The sequence below is a fragment of the Cebidichthys violaceus genome, unplaced genomic scaffold (genome assembly GCF_023349555.1).
Source record: "Cebidichthys violaceus isolate CVI_PGR_0920_01 unplaced genomic scaffold, fCebVio1.0.p SCAF_38, whole genome shotgun sequence".
Taxonomy (NCBI): domain Eukaryota; kingdom Metazoa; phylum Chordata; class Actinopteri; order Perciformes; family Stichaeidae; genus Cebidichthys; species Cebidichthys violaceus.
Genome location: NW_027176572.1, coordinates 1,331,580 through 1,349,042, shown reverse-complemented (window position 1 = coordinate 1,349,042; position 17,463 = coordinate 1,331,580). Strand labels below are relative to the sequence as shown.

At 43.7% G+C, this 17,463-nt stretch overlaps 1 protein-coding gene across 2 annotated transcripts in view; it reads left to right on the top strand.

Moving 5' to 3' along the window:
• Positions 1-17,463, top strand: part of adcy8 (adenylate cyclase 8 (brain)) — an 82,429-nt gene that overhangs the window by 49,433 nt on the left and 15,533 nt on the right. The window contains exons 8-10 of one of the 2 annotated variants that reach the window (XM_068726133.1): positions 11,196-11,393; positions 14,696-14,796; positions 15,262-15,463. In XM_068726133.1, the coding sequence (XP_068582234.1) occupies positions 11,196-11,393; positions 14,696-14,796; positions 15,262-15,463 (501 nt within the window). The remainder of the gene's footprint in view (positions 1-11,195; positions 11,394-14,695; positions 14,797-15,261; positions 15,464-17,463) is intronic. The other variant, XM_068726132.1, reaches the window with a different exon arrangement.

Below are 17,463 nucleotides of genomic sequence, written 5' to 3'. Positions count from 1 at the left end.
AATTGTGTCTTTGCATATCAAAGGATTCTCGGAGGAGGTTTGAAGTGTCTTTTATGTCATCTGCTCGAGCTGAACTACTCCCTCTTCGGTGGTTATTCCGTCCTCCGGGTCCCTGTTAGTCTGATTCAGCTTTCGGCGTCACTGGATTCGAGGACGAGGTAGAATATTGGGCTGCGTCAGTCAGACAGAGAGGAAGTGAGCAGGGGGAGAAAGAGACGGAGAGCGAGTGTTTTACTTTTCTTCAATTGTGAAATGGAGTGTCACTGCAGTAGAAGCCAAAAAGCACTGTGTGGTCTGTAACTGTGTGTTGACATCTCATACCGCTAGTGCTGCTCTGTACATCTTGTCGTCCCAGAAACGCCGCTGTGTCGTTGCTTCATAACTTATCCTCTGTTAGCTCTCGGTGATTTTCTCCAATTTCTACGAAAACGACTCGGCGGGAATCGGCGTCTTTTTTTCGTCTTTGCATTGACTTTGTGTGTAACCTCGCCTTCGCAAACACAAGTTTAACACACATGCTTAACTTCCATTTTATAAAATGAAGCGTGAATGGTTGCAATCACGAAAGCTCAAACAAATATGTGGCTGATGGACCCATCGGTGTGCGAGGTTAGCTGTGGAAAGACAGAGAGATGCACACATACGACCGTACACATAATCTAAGAGATAGGAGATAATAACAAATGAATCGTCCATGAAACCAGAATGACATTTTATGGTGAAGCTAACCCTTTGTTTCACTACAGATGAATGTATTGATTATTGTTTCTGTTCTAGTTATTTAGTTATTATGATCAAAATGTTTGCAGATTAATTTACTTAATGGACTTAATCCATTCAGTGTGAACAGCTGGTTGCAGACATGTGATCCATCAGGTGGCCACATGGATCACCTGTAACCAGGTAACAGCTCTGATAAACATCCATAAACAACAGTATTTGGTATCTGAGGCCAACCGCTATCTCTGTTTGTTGTGAAGTCCACTGATAGCCGTTGAAGGAACGGCCTCACATCCCGTCCGTCACTGCGTCTGTGGGAGCGATCGTCCATCCGGGACTGATTGTCACTATCAAGCACAGAAGATTCAAGAGGCGCCGGGTCTCCAGTCGTGGAAGACGAGCCCTGAGAACAGACCGGCTGAGTGGCTCTGTCTTTACCTCGTTCACGCTCCGCTGTGTGCCTGCTGGCTCCCATGATGCACGGCGCTGTCACGGTGCTTGTGACCTCAACAAAAAGGGATGTTTGTGTGTTTCCTCAGAAGACCCGGTGACTCTGTGTCCGTGCGGTGAAATCCAGGCCAACCAGAAGACGCTCATCTGCTCACGTTCCTGCTCTCGGTTGGTTTGTCTGTGCTTCATGAGACGTCTGCTGGAGAAAACCTGTTAAATGTTTGAATGTCTGGAGCACACGGCAGCTCCCCCCCGACACTCTTCACTCTGCCTCCGTTTGCACGATCACATAAAAGATGTATCTCACTAACCCACCATCCTCCTACACCGGTTCGTACGATGTCAAGTTACTCCTCAGTTTTAGTCAATTACTACATTATTACAATCTACTTCTTCTTTTTAGGGTTTTTATCATTATGATAATTCACCTTTGATTACCTCTATTGTCTTATGATCTGACCTTCTTCATTGATTGGGTTGTTTTTGATATGAAGACGTCAGGTTCTATGAATGAATCCAGCGATCGTAGCTTCAGAAACATGAATGCACTGTACATTTCGTAGATATCCCACTGAAGCAATTCTTATGCAATCCTCGTATTCAAGAATCAGGAAGTATTAAAGGCCCTCAAAAAAATGTTGCGAGGTGGACGGGTCCAACAACAACCCAGGAGCCCGCTGTTCATCCCCCGAGTGAAACGAACGTGTCAGGTATCACAAAACGACAGACAAGAACCCAATAGCACGACACAGAAAACAGTTCAGGTGTAGAAACCGGGTTTAATAACCAGCAGATGTCAAACCAGGTAGTAACCCGCGTGGCAAACAAATCCAGTGGGAGCAGGCAAAAGAGAAGGTCCAAAGTCCAAAAAGGCAGGTCAATACACGGATAATCAGGATCAGAATCGGAATGACAGGTTGCTGGATAGCAAGGGAAACACACTAGACAATCTGGCAGAGAACTGAGGGAAATGGGCCGGTACATATACACTGAGGGGCTGATTGCTGATGAGGAGCAGGTGAGTATGGAGGTGGGGCAGGCCAGGTGAAATGAAATCAGCAATTAGTGCAGAGCGGGGGGGAGTGGCAGATTCTGAAATGACATGAGAGTTAGTGTGGCAAAACAGGAGACAGACAAATGAAAAACTAAAGCCTGGCTGAAGTTGTGACAGAACCTCCCCTTCTAGGGACGGCTCCTGACGTCCCACCGGGCTGGTCAGGATGGTCCCTATGGAAAGCTGAGATGAGGTCAGGGTCCAAGATGTTACGAGCTGGAACCCATGAGCGCTCCTCAGGGCCATAACCCTCCCAATCGACCAGGTATTGAAAACCCCTTCCCCGCGGTCGTGACTTGATGAGACGATGGACAGAGTAAGCAGGACCCCCGTCAATGAGCCGGGGGGGTGGCGGGGGTCTGGAGGAGGGCTGGAGCTGGCTCTCCTTTACGGGTTTGATCTTGGAGACATGAAAGGTGGGATGAATTCTCATGGAGCGAGGAAGGCGGAGACGGACTGCAGCAGGGTTGATGACCTTAGTGATGGAGAACGGGCCCACAAACCTTGGGGCCAACTTCCTAGACTCTACCCGGAGTGGGAGGTCATGTGTGGACAGCCAAACCTTCTGACCAGGAGTGTAGCAGGGTGCAGGGATCCGACGGCGGTTGGCATTTCTCTGGTACCGGTTGGACGAACGCAGGAGAGCAGAACGGGCCCGCCACCAGGTGCGCCGACAGCGCTGGATGAACGCCTGGACAGATGGGACCCTGGCCTCTCGCTCCTGCTCCGGGAACAGTGGAGGTTGATATCCCCGAGAGCACTGGAAAGGAGAAAGCCCTGTTGCTGAGCTTGGAAGCGTATTGTGAGCATACTCCACCCACAGAAGCTGTTTGGACCAGGAGGTCGGTGTCTGGGATGCAATGCAACGCAAGGCAGTCTCCATTTCCTGGTTCATCCGTTCCGTCTGTCCGTTGGATTGAGGATGGAACCCAGAGGATAGGCTGACCGTGGCCCCCAACAGCTGGCAAAACTCTGTCCAGAAACGAGAAGTGAACTGTGGCCCCCGGTCTGAGACAATATCACAGGGGAGGCCGTGCAGACGGAAAACATGATGTAACATAAGTTCAGCTGTTTCTTTGGCAGATGGTAATTTTGGCAACGGAACAAACTGAGCAGACTTAGAAAATCTGTCCACAATAGTCAGAATGGTGGTGTTACCCTCTGAGGGAGGCAGTCCGGTGACAAAGTCAAGTGAGACATGGGACCATGGACGATGAGGAATAGGCAGTGGCTGAAGAAGACCAGAAGGGGCATGGCGAGCAGTCTTATGCTGAGCACAAATCTGGCAAGCGGCGATAAACTCCTTGGTGTCCTCTTCAATGGAAGCCCACCAGAAACGTTGCTTTAGCAGAGCTAGGGTGCGCCTAACCCCTGGGTGACAGGCAAGGCGAGAAGAATGTCCCCACTGGAGGACCTGAGAGCGGAGACTCACAGGCACATACAGACGATCATCAGGGCAGGCACTGGGAGCCGGGTGGTCGGCCTGGGACTGTTTTACCTTGTCCACAATGTCCCAGGTAACTGCACCGATGACCACCTTAGTGGGGAGGATACTCTCAGGCTGTGTGGGACAGTTGTCTGACTGGAACTGACGGGACAGGGCATCTGGTTTGACGTTCCTTGTACCTGGGCGATAAGACAGGGTAAAATCAAAGCGATTAAAGAATAATGCCCATCTGGCCTGACGGGAGTTCAACCGTTTGGCTGACCGGATGTACTCCAGGTTTTTGTGGTCCGTCCACACCACAAACGGATGCTTTGCCCCCTCCAACCAGTGCCTCCACTCCTCGAGAGCCAGTTTGACAGCCAGTAACTCCCGGTTTCCGACGTCGTAATTCCTTTCTGCTGGGGACAACTTGCGGGAGAAAAAAGCACATGGGTGTAACTTTTGGTCCTCAGCTGACCGCTGAGACAGGACTGCCCCCACCCCAGAGTCTGACGCATCCACTTCCACAACAAACTGGTGTTCAGGATCTGGAAAGATGAGAATGGGAGCAGAAGAGAACCGTGATTTTAACTCCTTGAACCTCCTTTCTGCAGCAGGGGACCATTGGAAGGCTATCTTCTGGGAGGTGAGGGCTGTCAGGGGAGCTACCACAGAACTATAGTTGCGGATAAACCTACGATAGAAATTGGCAAACCCAAGGAACTGTTGAAGCTTCTTCCGAGTGGTGGGAACCGGCCAATCCGCCACCGCTTTAACCTTGGTGGGATCCATATGAATACGTCCAACTGAAATGATGTATCCCAGGAACGACACCTCAGTGGCATGGAACTCAGACTTCTCCACTTTCACAAACAGCTGGTTCTCTAGGAGTCTCTGGAGAACACTGCGGACATGCTGCACATGTTCCCGTTCAGTCTTTGAAAAGATGAGGATATCGTCAAGATATACAAACACAAACACATTGAGAAAATCCCGGAGCACATCGTTCACTAAGGCTTGGAATATTGCAGGAGCATTAGTGAGTCCGAAAGGCATAACCAGGTACTCATAGTGGCCTCTAGGGGTGTTGAACGCCGTCTTCCACTCATCCCCCTCCCGGATGCGAACAAGGTGATAGGCATTCCTGAGATCAAGCTTGGTAAACACAGAAGACCCTTGTAACAGTTCAAATGCAGAAGAGATGAGTGGGAGGGGGTACCGGTTTTTAATGGTGACATCATTCAGACCGCGGTAATCAATGCAGGGTCGGAGGGATTTGTCCTTCTTATCCACAAAGAAAAATCCGGCTCCAGCAGGGGATGAAGAGGGACGGATGATGCCTGCTGCCAGTGAGTTGTTAATGTAGTCGTCCATGGCCTTGGTTTCAGGGGCTGACAGAGAAAAGAGTCTCCCCCTTGGCGGTGATGAGCCAGGGAGGAGGTCAATGGCACAATCGTACGGGCGGTGTGGGGGAAGCGATGTGGCCCGTACTTTGTTGAACACCTCCCTTAAGTCATAGTACTCGGATGGGACACCTGAGAGATCTGGGAGCTCATTAGAGGAAGAGGTGTTGAAGGCAGGTAGCAAAGCAGATTTCAGACAGACCGCATGACAATGTTCACTCCATTGTAGAATGGAACCAGTCCCCCAGTCAATATGTGGATTATGTTTTATTAACCAAGGAAACCCCAGGATGATTGGGTGCTGAGGAGTATTTATCAGGTGAAAGGTAAGTGATTCAGTGTGGTTACCAGATATGCCCAGATGAAGAGGAACAGTGCGGTGGGTTACTGTGCAGAGGAGGCGCCCATCCAGAGCAGTCGCCTTGATAGGCTCGACCAAGGGTTCCTGGTTAATACCCAGTTGCATGGCAAGACCACGATCCAGAAGGTTGGCATCGGCCCCGGAGTCAATGAGGACAGAGACAGCGTGTGATTGTCCATTACAGTTGAGCTGGGCGTGAAGTAGTGGACGAGAGGGCATTTCAGAGTTCATGATATGGCTCACCAGCGCCCTCTGGATTCCTGGTGAGCCCTGTCTTTTACTGGACAGGAAGACACATAATGACCTCCCTGCCCACAGTACATGCAGCAGTTCTCCCTTTGGCGCCGCTGTCGTTCAGCCGCTGACAGCCTGGTCCAGCCAAGTTGCATGGGTTCAACCGGGTCTCCAGAGGCACCGGTGGGAGGAGAAAACATTGAAGTGGGAGGCGACGATGGAGGACGTGGAAGGCTCCGGGGAGTACTGATCAGCGCTCTCTCTCGTCTCCTTTCTTGGAGACGCCCGTCAATGCGGATGGCCGTGGCGACGAGCGTGTCCAAATCAGTCGGAGGATCCCGAGCCGCCAGCTCATCCTTGATGCCATCAGAAAGGCCGTTGTAGAAAGCGTCAGTCAGGGAGGAAGCGTTCCAGTCACTCTCCGCAGCAAGTGTCCGGAACTCAATGGAATAATCAGTCACTCTCCGGTTCCCCTGAACCAGGTTTAACAGTCCACGAGCAGCCTCTCGACCAGGGGTAGCGTGATCGAACACCTTCCGAAGACCCTCAGAGAAGGCAGTCACAGAAGAACAGAAAGCCGACTGCTTCTCCCACTCAGCGGTGCCCCAGTCCCGAGCCCGCCCAGTAAGCTGGGTGATCATGAAAGCCACTCTTGACCTCTCAGTGGGATATGTGAGAGGCTGAAGTTCAAAAGTCAATTTGCACAAAGTCAGAAAAGAGCGGCAGGTACCTGGAGCTCCAGAAAAGCGCTCCAGAGCACTTAAGCGGGGTTCTGGACCCAGAACAGTGGGAACAGAAGGACTGGTGGGTGGTGAAACCACTGGCGTTTGTCTGGGCTGTATGAGCTGCTGAAGCTGATTGCTCAGAGCCTCCAAATGTTGGTTGTGGCGTGCAGAAGTCTCCTGGAGAGCCGTCGCCATAGCGGTGAATTGCTTCTCATGATGGTGTAGGGCAGCAGCTTGTGCTGCCATTTCCTGCCTTATTTTCTCCATGTCGGCTGGGTTCATTTTTGGCCAGATTGTACTGTCAGGTATCACAAAACGACAGACAAGAACCCAATAGCACGACACAGAAAACAGTTCAGGTGTAGAAACCGGGTTTAATAACCAGCAGATGTCAAACCAGGTAGTAACCCGCGTGGCAAACAAATCCAGTGGGAGCAGGCAAAAGAGAAGGTCCAAAGTCCAAAAAGGCAGGTCAATACACGGATAATCAGGATCAGAATCGGAATGACAGGTTGCTGGATAGCAAGGGAAACACACTAGACAATCTGGCAGAGAACTGAGGGAAATGGGCCGGTACATATACACTGAGGGGCTGATTGCTGATGAGGAGCAGGTGAGTATGGAGGTGGGGCAGGCCAGGTGAAATGAAATCAGCAATTAGTGCAGAGCGGGGGGGAGTGGCAGATTCTGAAATGACATGAGAGTTAGTGTGGCAAAACAGGAGACAGACAAATGAAAAACTAAAGCCTGGCTGAAGTTGTGACAGAACGAGAAGTCGACGAGGATTTATTCCTCCCGTAACTTCAGGACTTAAGTAACGACTCGCTCGATGCTCGAGACGCTACCGCTACAGACTCTAGACATGAGGTCACTTTAGTTTTAGTTTGAAAATACAAAAGTCTGAAGTTTAAAATGTGTCTTTTAGTGGCCTCTGCATTGTATCATTTGGCTGAACCTTCATTTGTAAATGTCAGCTCTGAATGCTACCATTAGCATGTCCATTAGCATTCAACATTTCTTTAGATAATATATTCTTCCACGTGATAATCTTTTGGTTTAGCATTTTATATATATATATATATATATATACATATATATATATATATATATATATGTATATATATATATATATATATATATATATATATATACATATATATATATATATATATATGTATATATATATATATATATATATATATATATATACATGTATATATATATATATATATATATATATACATATATATATATATATATATATATATATGTATATATATATATATATATATATATGTATATATATATATATATATATACATATATATATATATATATATATGTATATATATATATATATACATATATATATATATGTATATATATATATATATATGTATATATATATATATATATACATATATATATATATATATATATATGTATATATATATATATATATATATATATATATATATATACATATATATATATATATATATATATGTATATATATATATATATATATATATATATATATATACATGTATATATATATATACATATATATATATATGTATATACATATATATATATATATATGTATATATGTATATATATATATATGTATATATATATATATACACCAGCCTGTCTGTAAGCCTTTCTTCCACCCCTGCAGTGGCCCTGTACCATCAGCGTGCTAACCTCACATAATCTCATTTGAACAGATGAAACTCCAGTGAAAACCTTGGTAATGCCTCATGATGAGTCAGGGGATCAACTACTTCATCAGGGTTCCTTCACATGTACAACAGTTCAAGGCAATCTGTCCGATGGTTGTCAAGACATTTCACTTCGTACTCCGCCGCTGATCCAGATCCTCCATTTGCCCCGGGGCGTGTTTTTGGTGGTTTACGTAACGGTCTGCTCTGATCCTTTGAAGAGCACCGGTTCCAAACAAGTCCTGCTGCAGTGAATTATACTTCCTGGCTCTAAAGTCCGCGTTAATCCGTCACACTGCCTCACATGTGAGACACCCAGCGCATGAACAACACTACTGTGTGCGCTCACGCTGTCTGATCTTACCGCTACCACCCGCAAACTCCACTTGCCCTTTTCCCGGCATCACATGTTGCCATTTCCGCAAGACAAATATGTTGTGTTATTAATACGTATCATACATGTAACCCCATACTGCCCCCCCCCCCGTACAGCCAACCACTGCTCAGAGAAGCATCACACCGAAATCACAGAGAAATGTCAGAGATGGAAGCATGCGCCCTTTAGGCCGCGGCACTTCCTCAGGGACGCGAAACGCCAAAAACAATCATGGCCGCCCGGCTCGTCCCCTTGAGCCCTCGTGTCTGGAGTGGATGGCTGAGGGCTGGGGCCTTGTTGAGGTTATCAAGTGGCCTTTGGAGTATTAGATCCACCTTTGTGCTATAGAGTTGCACTCTCTTTTCTTTGATCTGTGTCATATAGCATGATCGCTCTCAGCAAGGAGTCCGGCACACAGCTGACGTCCCAGATAGAAGACGTGTCGGCAGGCTGAAGCCTGAACGTTTGTAAGACACGCAGCCCGTTATCACGGCAGGTCACTCGATAGTTAATAAATCAAAACTCACATCTGGAGGGGGGGGGGTCACAACTACATGTGTGTGGTCCAGTTATCAGCACGTTGTGTAATGACTTCAACGTTGAACCAGAACCAGCGTGGGCATTGAAATGAGCCCTTGGGTTCAGGTCGCAGATCTACATTTGGTCTTCTCCACAGAGCTGACATCGTCCCAGAATAAACTGATTATAAGGTCCACATGTCATGAACACATAATGAAGGTCATCTGACTCCACTGAATACCGATTGTCTTCATTATGATGAAGCGTGTGTGTTTGTCTCTGGCTGCTCCAGATATGTTAATGCTCAGACAAACAGGCCTCACGTCTCCATTCATATGCAACAGAGGTTTAGTGGAGTTCAACTCTCCCTTATCTGTGCTGTGTCTCACTTCGCTTTCAGTTTTGTGTTCCATTCACTATTATCTGATGCATTTAGAGTCTTTGTCTAAGTGTGTTAAAGTCGTGCTCATCAGATGTGCTTGTTCCTTGTTCTCCAGACAGAGTGACAGACTTCCTGTCTCTGTGGCCATTAAACTATATATATAACTCCTCCCCCTTCTGCAGGAAAGGACACCTGAAACAATAATAACTAATCAATAATAAATAATCATGTGCAGTCATGTAGTGATTTTCTATCTTAGTTTCTATTCGGCGCTGGTGTTCACGTCACTTCATAAAGACGTTTTTACTCGTTTTTTACTCTTTTGTTGTTGCACTTTACTTTTTCTACATTGGTTGAGACGTTTACTATGTTTATGTTAATCGTACTGTCATATCGCATGCTTTTGTTTTTACTCTATCGTTTTGTTCTTCTTCTGTTGTTCGATCAAACCCAGGCTCAAGTTCTGTCACATCTGTAACAGAGTGCATTTTGAGGGACGTTCAGCTGCAGCTCATGCTGCTTTAGATAATCGTGTTGATTGATATCTGGTTGCTCATGAAAACAATTTGAGTATTTTGTGGTTTGGCTCACAAGTCGCTCTGAACACGTGAGAGTCTCTCAGCTGACGTTGATGAACGTGTGATTTGTGACGTCTGATGAACCCACCGGCCGCAGTCGTTTATAATCTCCAGGTAGCTCTGTGCAGACGGACCGTGAACGTCCCTCACTGGTAGAATGAGCTCACACACATGCTGTCTGGAGATGTTAATGATCTCAGTGTGATGGAGTTCATCCGTTAAAAGTGTTGAATTAAGTCGTAGAGAGTCCTCACACTCTTTCCACTTTAATGGCTGACGGCTCAGCGAGGGCTCCCACACTCCAGAAGGGTCATTTGTCCAAAGTAGCTCACGGCTAACGGCGGAGAGCTAATGTCAGCGGGGACCTCCACCCGTCTACCTCGAGAGCTTCTCAGGAACCCGGACTCGCCTCATCAATGGCCCACACCAGTGTTCAGCTTGTCTAGATCAGACATGTGATTCAACAAGCCAATCGGACTTGAGTCCTCTCCCTCCGTGTCTTTAGCTTTACATTGGGTATGTACTGGACTAAAGGGCCACATGCCAAACCGCCAGTGTGGTCCTTTAGCGGTTAGAAGAAGACCGCTGTGGAAGGTCAGGACCTTCAGTGTGTTTATCTCAGAGAGACAATGAAGCGAGACGGGAAGTGATGAAGTGGTAAATTAAAGCCTGAGGAGACTCTTGTAAACCAAAGAACCCTTTTTGTCGTTCAATTACTTTTTACAATATTGAATATTAATGTCATGCAAGGTTGCCCTGGTTGAGGACATGGTGCACTTTAAGAGTTTGTTTCAAAACGTTTTGGAGGTTGAATTCATTTTTTTATTGGAGGAGGATCCAGTCTATAAACAGATGATTTTGCTCATCCTCATTTCTATTTGGTGCATGTCTCCTGGTATTAATATGTAACTCTCCTCTCTGCTGTGTGTGTTTGTCTTTTATTTTAGTTCATTTTCATCTGTTTTGTGTGTTTTCATTCCCAGTCCTTCCCCTGTTCGATCACATCGATTAAAGCGTCGTTACAGCGTGGGCTTAACCGCACGCTTTGCCACCACTGACTAAGTGAATGAGGGACGCATGACGCTCTTCCCTTTTCCCTTAATTGTCTTCTTCTTCTTCTTTCTTTTTTTGTGAATGTAATGAACGTAACTGTGTGTCTGTTCTCTCTTTTCATTTGTACCTTGAATGAAGCCGAAGGGGACGAAGCAGGTTCATTCTGTGTGCATGTGCTTTCCCCCCGTAGACTCTGGCTGCCCTAACGAGAAATTCGATAAATCTGCTTCCAAACCATCTCGCACAAGCTTTGCATGTCCACTCTGGTCCTGAGGAAATTAACAAGCGAATAGAGAGCGCCATCGACTTACGGAGTGGCGATAAGTTGAGGAGAGAGCATATCAAGCCTCTCTCACTGACGTTTAAAGACTCCAGCCTGGAACAGAAGGTAGCCGGGGTTTCAGACAGATCACTGTTTCTCTCTCTCTCTCTCCCTCCTATTATTCTATTCTTAGATACTCAGAAGCAAAACAAGAACCAATAATTGTTTTTCTTCCTTTCATGAGTAAGCTAAGATTTATCATTGTGGTATCGCTAATAAAACCAAGTTTTACTGTATTTTGATGAGTTGCAGTAACAACATGTTCAAAAATACAACATACATTAGTAGTCCAGTGTATGGAGTCTGAAGTGTGCCACCAGATTAATTATGGACTCGCTTAAATTACAGTCGGTTAACAAATTGAAACATTTTGAAGAACAATTTTAAAATGTACTTTTTCGTCGTTTAAATTGTACACGTTGTTATTTCATTTACTGTCTCCCTACCTACCATATTTCACACGCTATTTGTTGCTTTAATCCATTTTGTCTTCTTTTGTAATTTAAAGAAAGTCTAATTTAAATTCTTCAAATTGATTTTGCGATAATTGATTTAGCAATTTTCTTATCCACTAATATTTCCACACAAATTCAATCATTGATCTGAAAATGAATACTTACTTTATTAATGTAGCATTCAAATTAGCATCAAGTCAATCCGTTTAAAGTAGGACTTCCATATTCTCAGAGCTTAAAGGTGCAAACAATGGTTTTAACTCTATTGTTGTTCTATGTCTATTGTTCAATAAGACATTTCATTCTCACGTTCATAGGAGCTTTTAACAATGCATGAACTGATTTATTGGTTCTAATGAAAGGTCGTAGAAGTATAATTATTCAGTTGCCACACTTCAGACTCCATACTAGTGTGCACGAATAAATACCAATACTATACATATGTGTACATTATAATAATAAATTCATCTAAGATACTCATTTTTTGTTGAGTTACTGCAAACTAAATTTAAACCACAAATGAAGTTTGAGTGAAGTTTAAGAAGTGACTCAGCTGGATGTTAGACTAGTGGAACGTTGCTGTTTGCTGTGATTGCAGAAGCTCCTTCAGTTCACTCATGAGCACAAGTCAACACCGTGGACGTGTTCCCCTTCAACGGTCAGAAGAAGTTCCTTCTCTCTTTCTGTTTTACAGGAGCACATTGCATTCCCTAAAGAAACTGAGCATCGCTGAGATGTCTCCTCTAATCTACAACTACATGTCAAATAATGATGACGTTGCATTTCAGAATTATGAGACCTTGACTTTCAGATAGTATTAGATATTTAACCACTACAAGAATAAACCAATCTAGAGCACATTATTAATGTAGATTGCATTATTTATTTACATTATTACAATATTTACAATTAAACATTAACTATATTCCTTACATACTGTATATAAATATATATATATATATATATATATATATATATATATATTTATGTAATTCCCCATTCCCATCATATATATATATATATATATATATATATATATATATATATATATATATATATATATATATATATATATGATGGGAATGGGGAATTAGATACATTAAGCTATTTTAAAGGAAATAAAACATGAAAAATTTATTTTTAAGGGGTTATTTTGCTCTATTCCCTCTTTGGTTTGATGACAGGTAGAGTTACATACAACACTATAAATTATATATAAATTTCTGCAATTTCTGTGAACAGCTGACACCAGGTGAACTAGTTGTTTCCACAGCAACAAATCCCAGCCTTTTGGCAGCATTTAATGTTGAATATTACTTTTAATCGTGAGACGTTAAGTCGTAATCGTGATATAGTGAAGGCATTATTCCAAATAAACGTGTCTGAGCGTTTGTTTTCTTTGGTGAATGCAACGCACTCTGTAGCTTTTGGTCCTCTGTCTTCCTACTCCCCCCCCACATCTATGTCTTCCTCTTGAATCCCTCCTCCGTCTCCAAAGCTTTTCCAGGAACCGTATTATTATTTTGTTTTTGCCCTCTTCAGTACATGTGCAGTGATTTGCTGTTGCCAAAGTTGTGACGAAACGTGAATCCTCCTCTTGCTAATTTCCCAGCATCCTTTGAGAAAGAGACAGAGCGAGGTTCGGGGCAGCGGGGGTCATGGGGGGGGGGAAGCTATTAATTAGTACATGTCATTTGTACGTCTTCATTGTTTTAACATCTGGCCAGGAACACAGTTTTTCTTTGTTTTAATTCATTCATTAAATTGTTCCATAACAAGTTAACTACTGAAATACACTCGAGGGGCGTCAGGAGAATAAATAACGTAGCTGACCGCTAACGCTAACGCTAACGGAGGTCGCATGTAGAAGTACGGATGCATTGTTTTAAGATAAGATGAGATCGAACTTTATTAGTCCCGAAGGAAACAAGAATAACAAAAACAATAGAATACAAATAGAAACATACATGAACAATATATGAAGTGTAAATAAATAATACTGGCACCATTGCAAAATAGAATAAAATAGCAATAAGAGAAAGATAAATAATACAATTCAACTGAAGAGACACTAAGTATAATGGAAACTTAAATAGAAAAAGTAGTATTGAGCATGATATTGATAGAGATATTGTCAATGATAATAAAACAGTAGTAGAAAGTTATATTGCATAAAGATTAATGAAAATAATATTGCACATCAAATTGAAATGTAATATTCCACGATGTTATTGTTGTAAGTAAGTTTGATGGCAACAGGTAGAAAAGACTTTTCTCTGTTTGTTTTTTACCTCGTGGAGTTTTACCGGTATTGTTATGGACTAACACAACCTGATACACACAGTTATACTGTAATGGAAAAATAAAAGTAAAGTTCCTGCATTAAAAAAACAACTATCAACTATCAACATGTAATGCAAAGATGATGGAAATGCTTTTTACCCATAAATAATATCTCCATTTTTCTAAGTGAAGTCAATGAAGTAGAGGGAAAGTAGAAAGTCTCTGATATTGTACGGTGGTTGAGTTTCTAGCGCTACCAAAGCTTGTGGAACTAAATAAAGTTAATTACATACAACTTAACAATTGTCATTGGATCGTGAACGGTTCCGTTAGCTTACTTTGTTGCAGCGCTCTCCGCTGTGGTCGCTGCGCTCCTTCCCCAGAACCCCCGGTGAACCCCCGGTGAACCCCCGGTGAACCCCCCGGCTCCTGTCTCTCTCTAGCGCTTGTGGTTGAACCGGTGAATGTATCCGTGGCAGTGCGTCGCCGTGTTTTTCGACGTTGCGTTTTCAGCGTTTCTCCGTTTGTCTGAAAACTTTTTGTTTTTTTCTCCATCTTCCCCCTCACCTCTTCTTTCTCCTCCTCCTCCTCCTCCTCCTCCTCCTCCTCCTTCTTCTTCTCCTCCTGCAGTACTCCCAGATGAGGGACGAGGTCTTCAAGTCCAACCTGGTGTGCGCCTTCATCGTGCTCATCTTCATCACCACCATCCAAAGCCTGCTTCCCTCTGCCAGGTAAAAAGAGAGGAGGGGGGAAAACATGTTAAATTACAGTAAAAGCATTTGATATTTTCACATTTAACAAATAAGCAAAGTTCCACCTCTCCTCCAGGTTACCGTCTGTTTCTCAGAGACTTTCTTTCTAAAGTGCAAAAACAAATGTATCATTTCTGCTCAAATAATGCCAATCTTCATCAATCTGAGCCACAAAGTGTTACTTTTCTTCCCCTAAATCCCTTTTGAATGCCTCATGAACCATCTGTGAGACATTAGCTGTAGCTAGTTAGCCACACCCTGACCCTGTGTGTGTCTTCTTTGTCCTCTTGTCCCCATCGTTGAAACATTTTCATGCAGAAACAGCTTTGCTTTAGTTTGGCGCCACCCAGAGCAAGTTTTTTAATCCACCGCCATTATATGCATATAATAAATACATATATGCTGACGGTACTATTGTTGTTGTTGTTGTTGTCGTCTCTGCAGGATGGTAACCATGGCGATCCAGTTCTCGGTCCTCATCGTCCTGCATTCCTGTCTGGTCCTCGTCACCACGGCGGAGGACTACAAGTGTCTGCCTCTGGTCCTGCGCAAAGCCTGCTGCTGGATCAACGAGACCTACGCGGCGAGGAACGTCATCATCTTCATCTCCATCCTCATCAACTTCCTGGCAGCCATGATCAATATCGTGAGTTCGGCTTCCTCCTCCTGGTTGTTGTTTGCTTGCTAAATAGTTACAGCAGTTGATGTTTGTCTAATCAATAATCATTTCTTTATCCAAGCCCTGGTTGGTAAAGGCTTCCAGGAGTGTGTCTTCATGGTATGAAGGAACATGTCAGCCGCTGAACAGTGTGGCTCATTGATGTGTTTTAAATGGAGCCCCGTGGCAAAGAGGACGATGATAAATTAGGCTGTGATACACACACACACACACACACACACACACACACACACACACACACTCTGTTGCTTTGGATCCAATCCAAAGGTTTTTATAGAGCATGTTTAAAGCTAACAAAGTGCTGTACAATGAAATATAGCAAAGACATTCCAGCAGCACAGTAAGACAACATATTAATAATACTACTACATATACTTATACTACATAATAAATACAACTACTGCTGCAATGTTAGCAAAGCCTAGCACTGATCGATCCAGACTCCATTCAGAAAACAAGCATTTTTACCTGTTGTTTACCTGTCGTCTTGCGGAGAGAACTAACAACACATGAATTCAGATTTGATGTAGTTATTTCAGCAAATCACAGCTAAATAGTTTATTTTGGGTTCAAACTGCTTGGGTTTGGTGTGAACACAGCGCTGGACCATAAGAGCACAACAATAAGAGCAAAAAAAGTAAACATTAAACCATAAGAGCACAACAATAAGAGCAAAAAAAGTAAACATTAAACCATAAGAGCACAACAATAAGAGCAAAAAAAGTAAACATTAAACCATAAGAGCACAACAATAAGAGCAGAGCAGAAAGAATATATCTTTCAAAATCCACTTGATTTGTTTACAGTAATACAAAACCTCTCCAGACTTATCCTGAAAGATTAGTCTTTAGAAACACAACATGTCACCAACCAAGCAGTACGAGGATGAATGCACAATGTTAAGATGTCCAAACGTCACAGTTCAACCAATCACAAGCCAGATGGAGCTCAGTTCACGTGAAGGAGATGATCCTTTATATTTCAATATAATGAGGATCACGTGATCAGTTGGCCAGTGTTGTGGCGACGATAAATGACTAGATTAATTATTGATATGTTTATCGTCTGAAAGTCGAGCTCATCGACCCGTTCTTTACCTCAGCGCTCTTCTTCTTCTTCTGCAGAGCGACCGCTGAAAGATTCTGACTCACAAGTCATTACCGAACTAAAGAACATGAAGCGAGCCGACGGTTAGCTCGTGGTGTTGCATAAAGCAGATTATAGAAGCCCGAGGCCTCGACCGCTGAGAACAGGACCAGTTAGTCTGAGAACGGAAGAGAAGAGAGCGCTAGTCCTCCAGACGCTGACGGGACCGTGGAGAGGTTTGTTTGTGTGGATGAAGGCGACATGGAGAAACACACACTGTGGTCCTCTGCTCTCACAACGGAGATGCAGACACATTGGATGTAAAGATTGTGAGACTTTTGCTGTTTCTAAGTGAAGCCACTAAAGTGCTGCAAAGGTTTTAAAGCACTAATCAGAGATGATTCTATGTCCCCATGGACCCAAACGCTGTTCGAAGAAAAGACAAGTTTCAAAAAGTGAACTTTTAAAGTAAATCATTGTGTGCTCTACATCTTTCAGCTAAATAATAATACTATTAATAGTTGTATTCATACAGCACATTTCATACAGACCATGTTGCTCAAAGTGCTGTACATCTAAAAATAGATAAAAGCAGAAAACCTTCCTTTTACAGATCAATCAAATAAAAGTGGTTGGAAGATTTACATATTAAGTGTAAGTAAAACAATGTCAACAGATGAAATAATAACAATACAACCATAAATACCATGTCAATGTTGTAATGCTCATGCTTGATCATGTGTTTAAACAGAGCTTCTCTCGTGAACTGGATGCCGACTTCAGTAACAGATCAGCTGTTGATTAACAGGTTATTGTAACACTGATCCTGCATCAGTCGAATCCTGAAGAACCACAGTAACCCCCCCCCCCCCCCCCCGTTG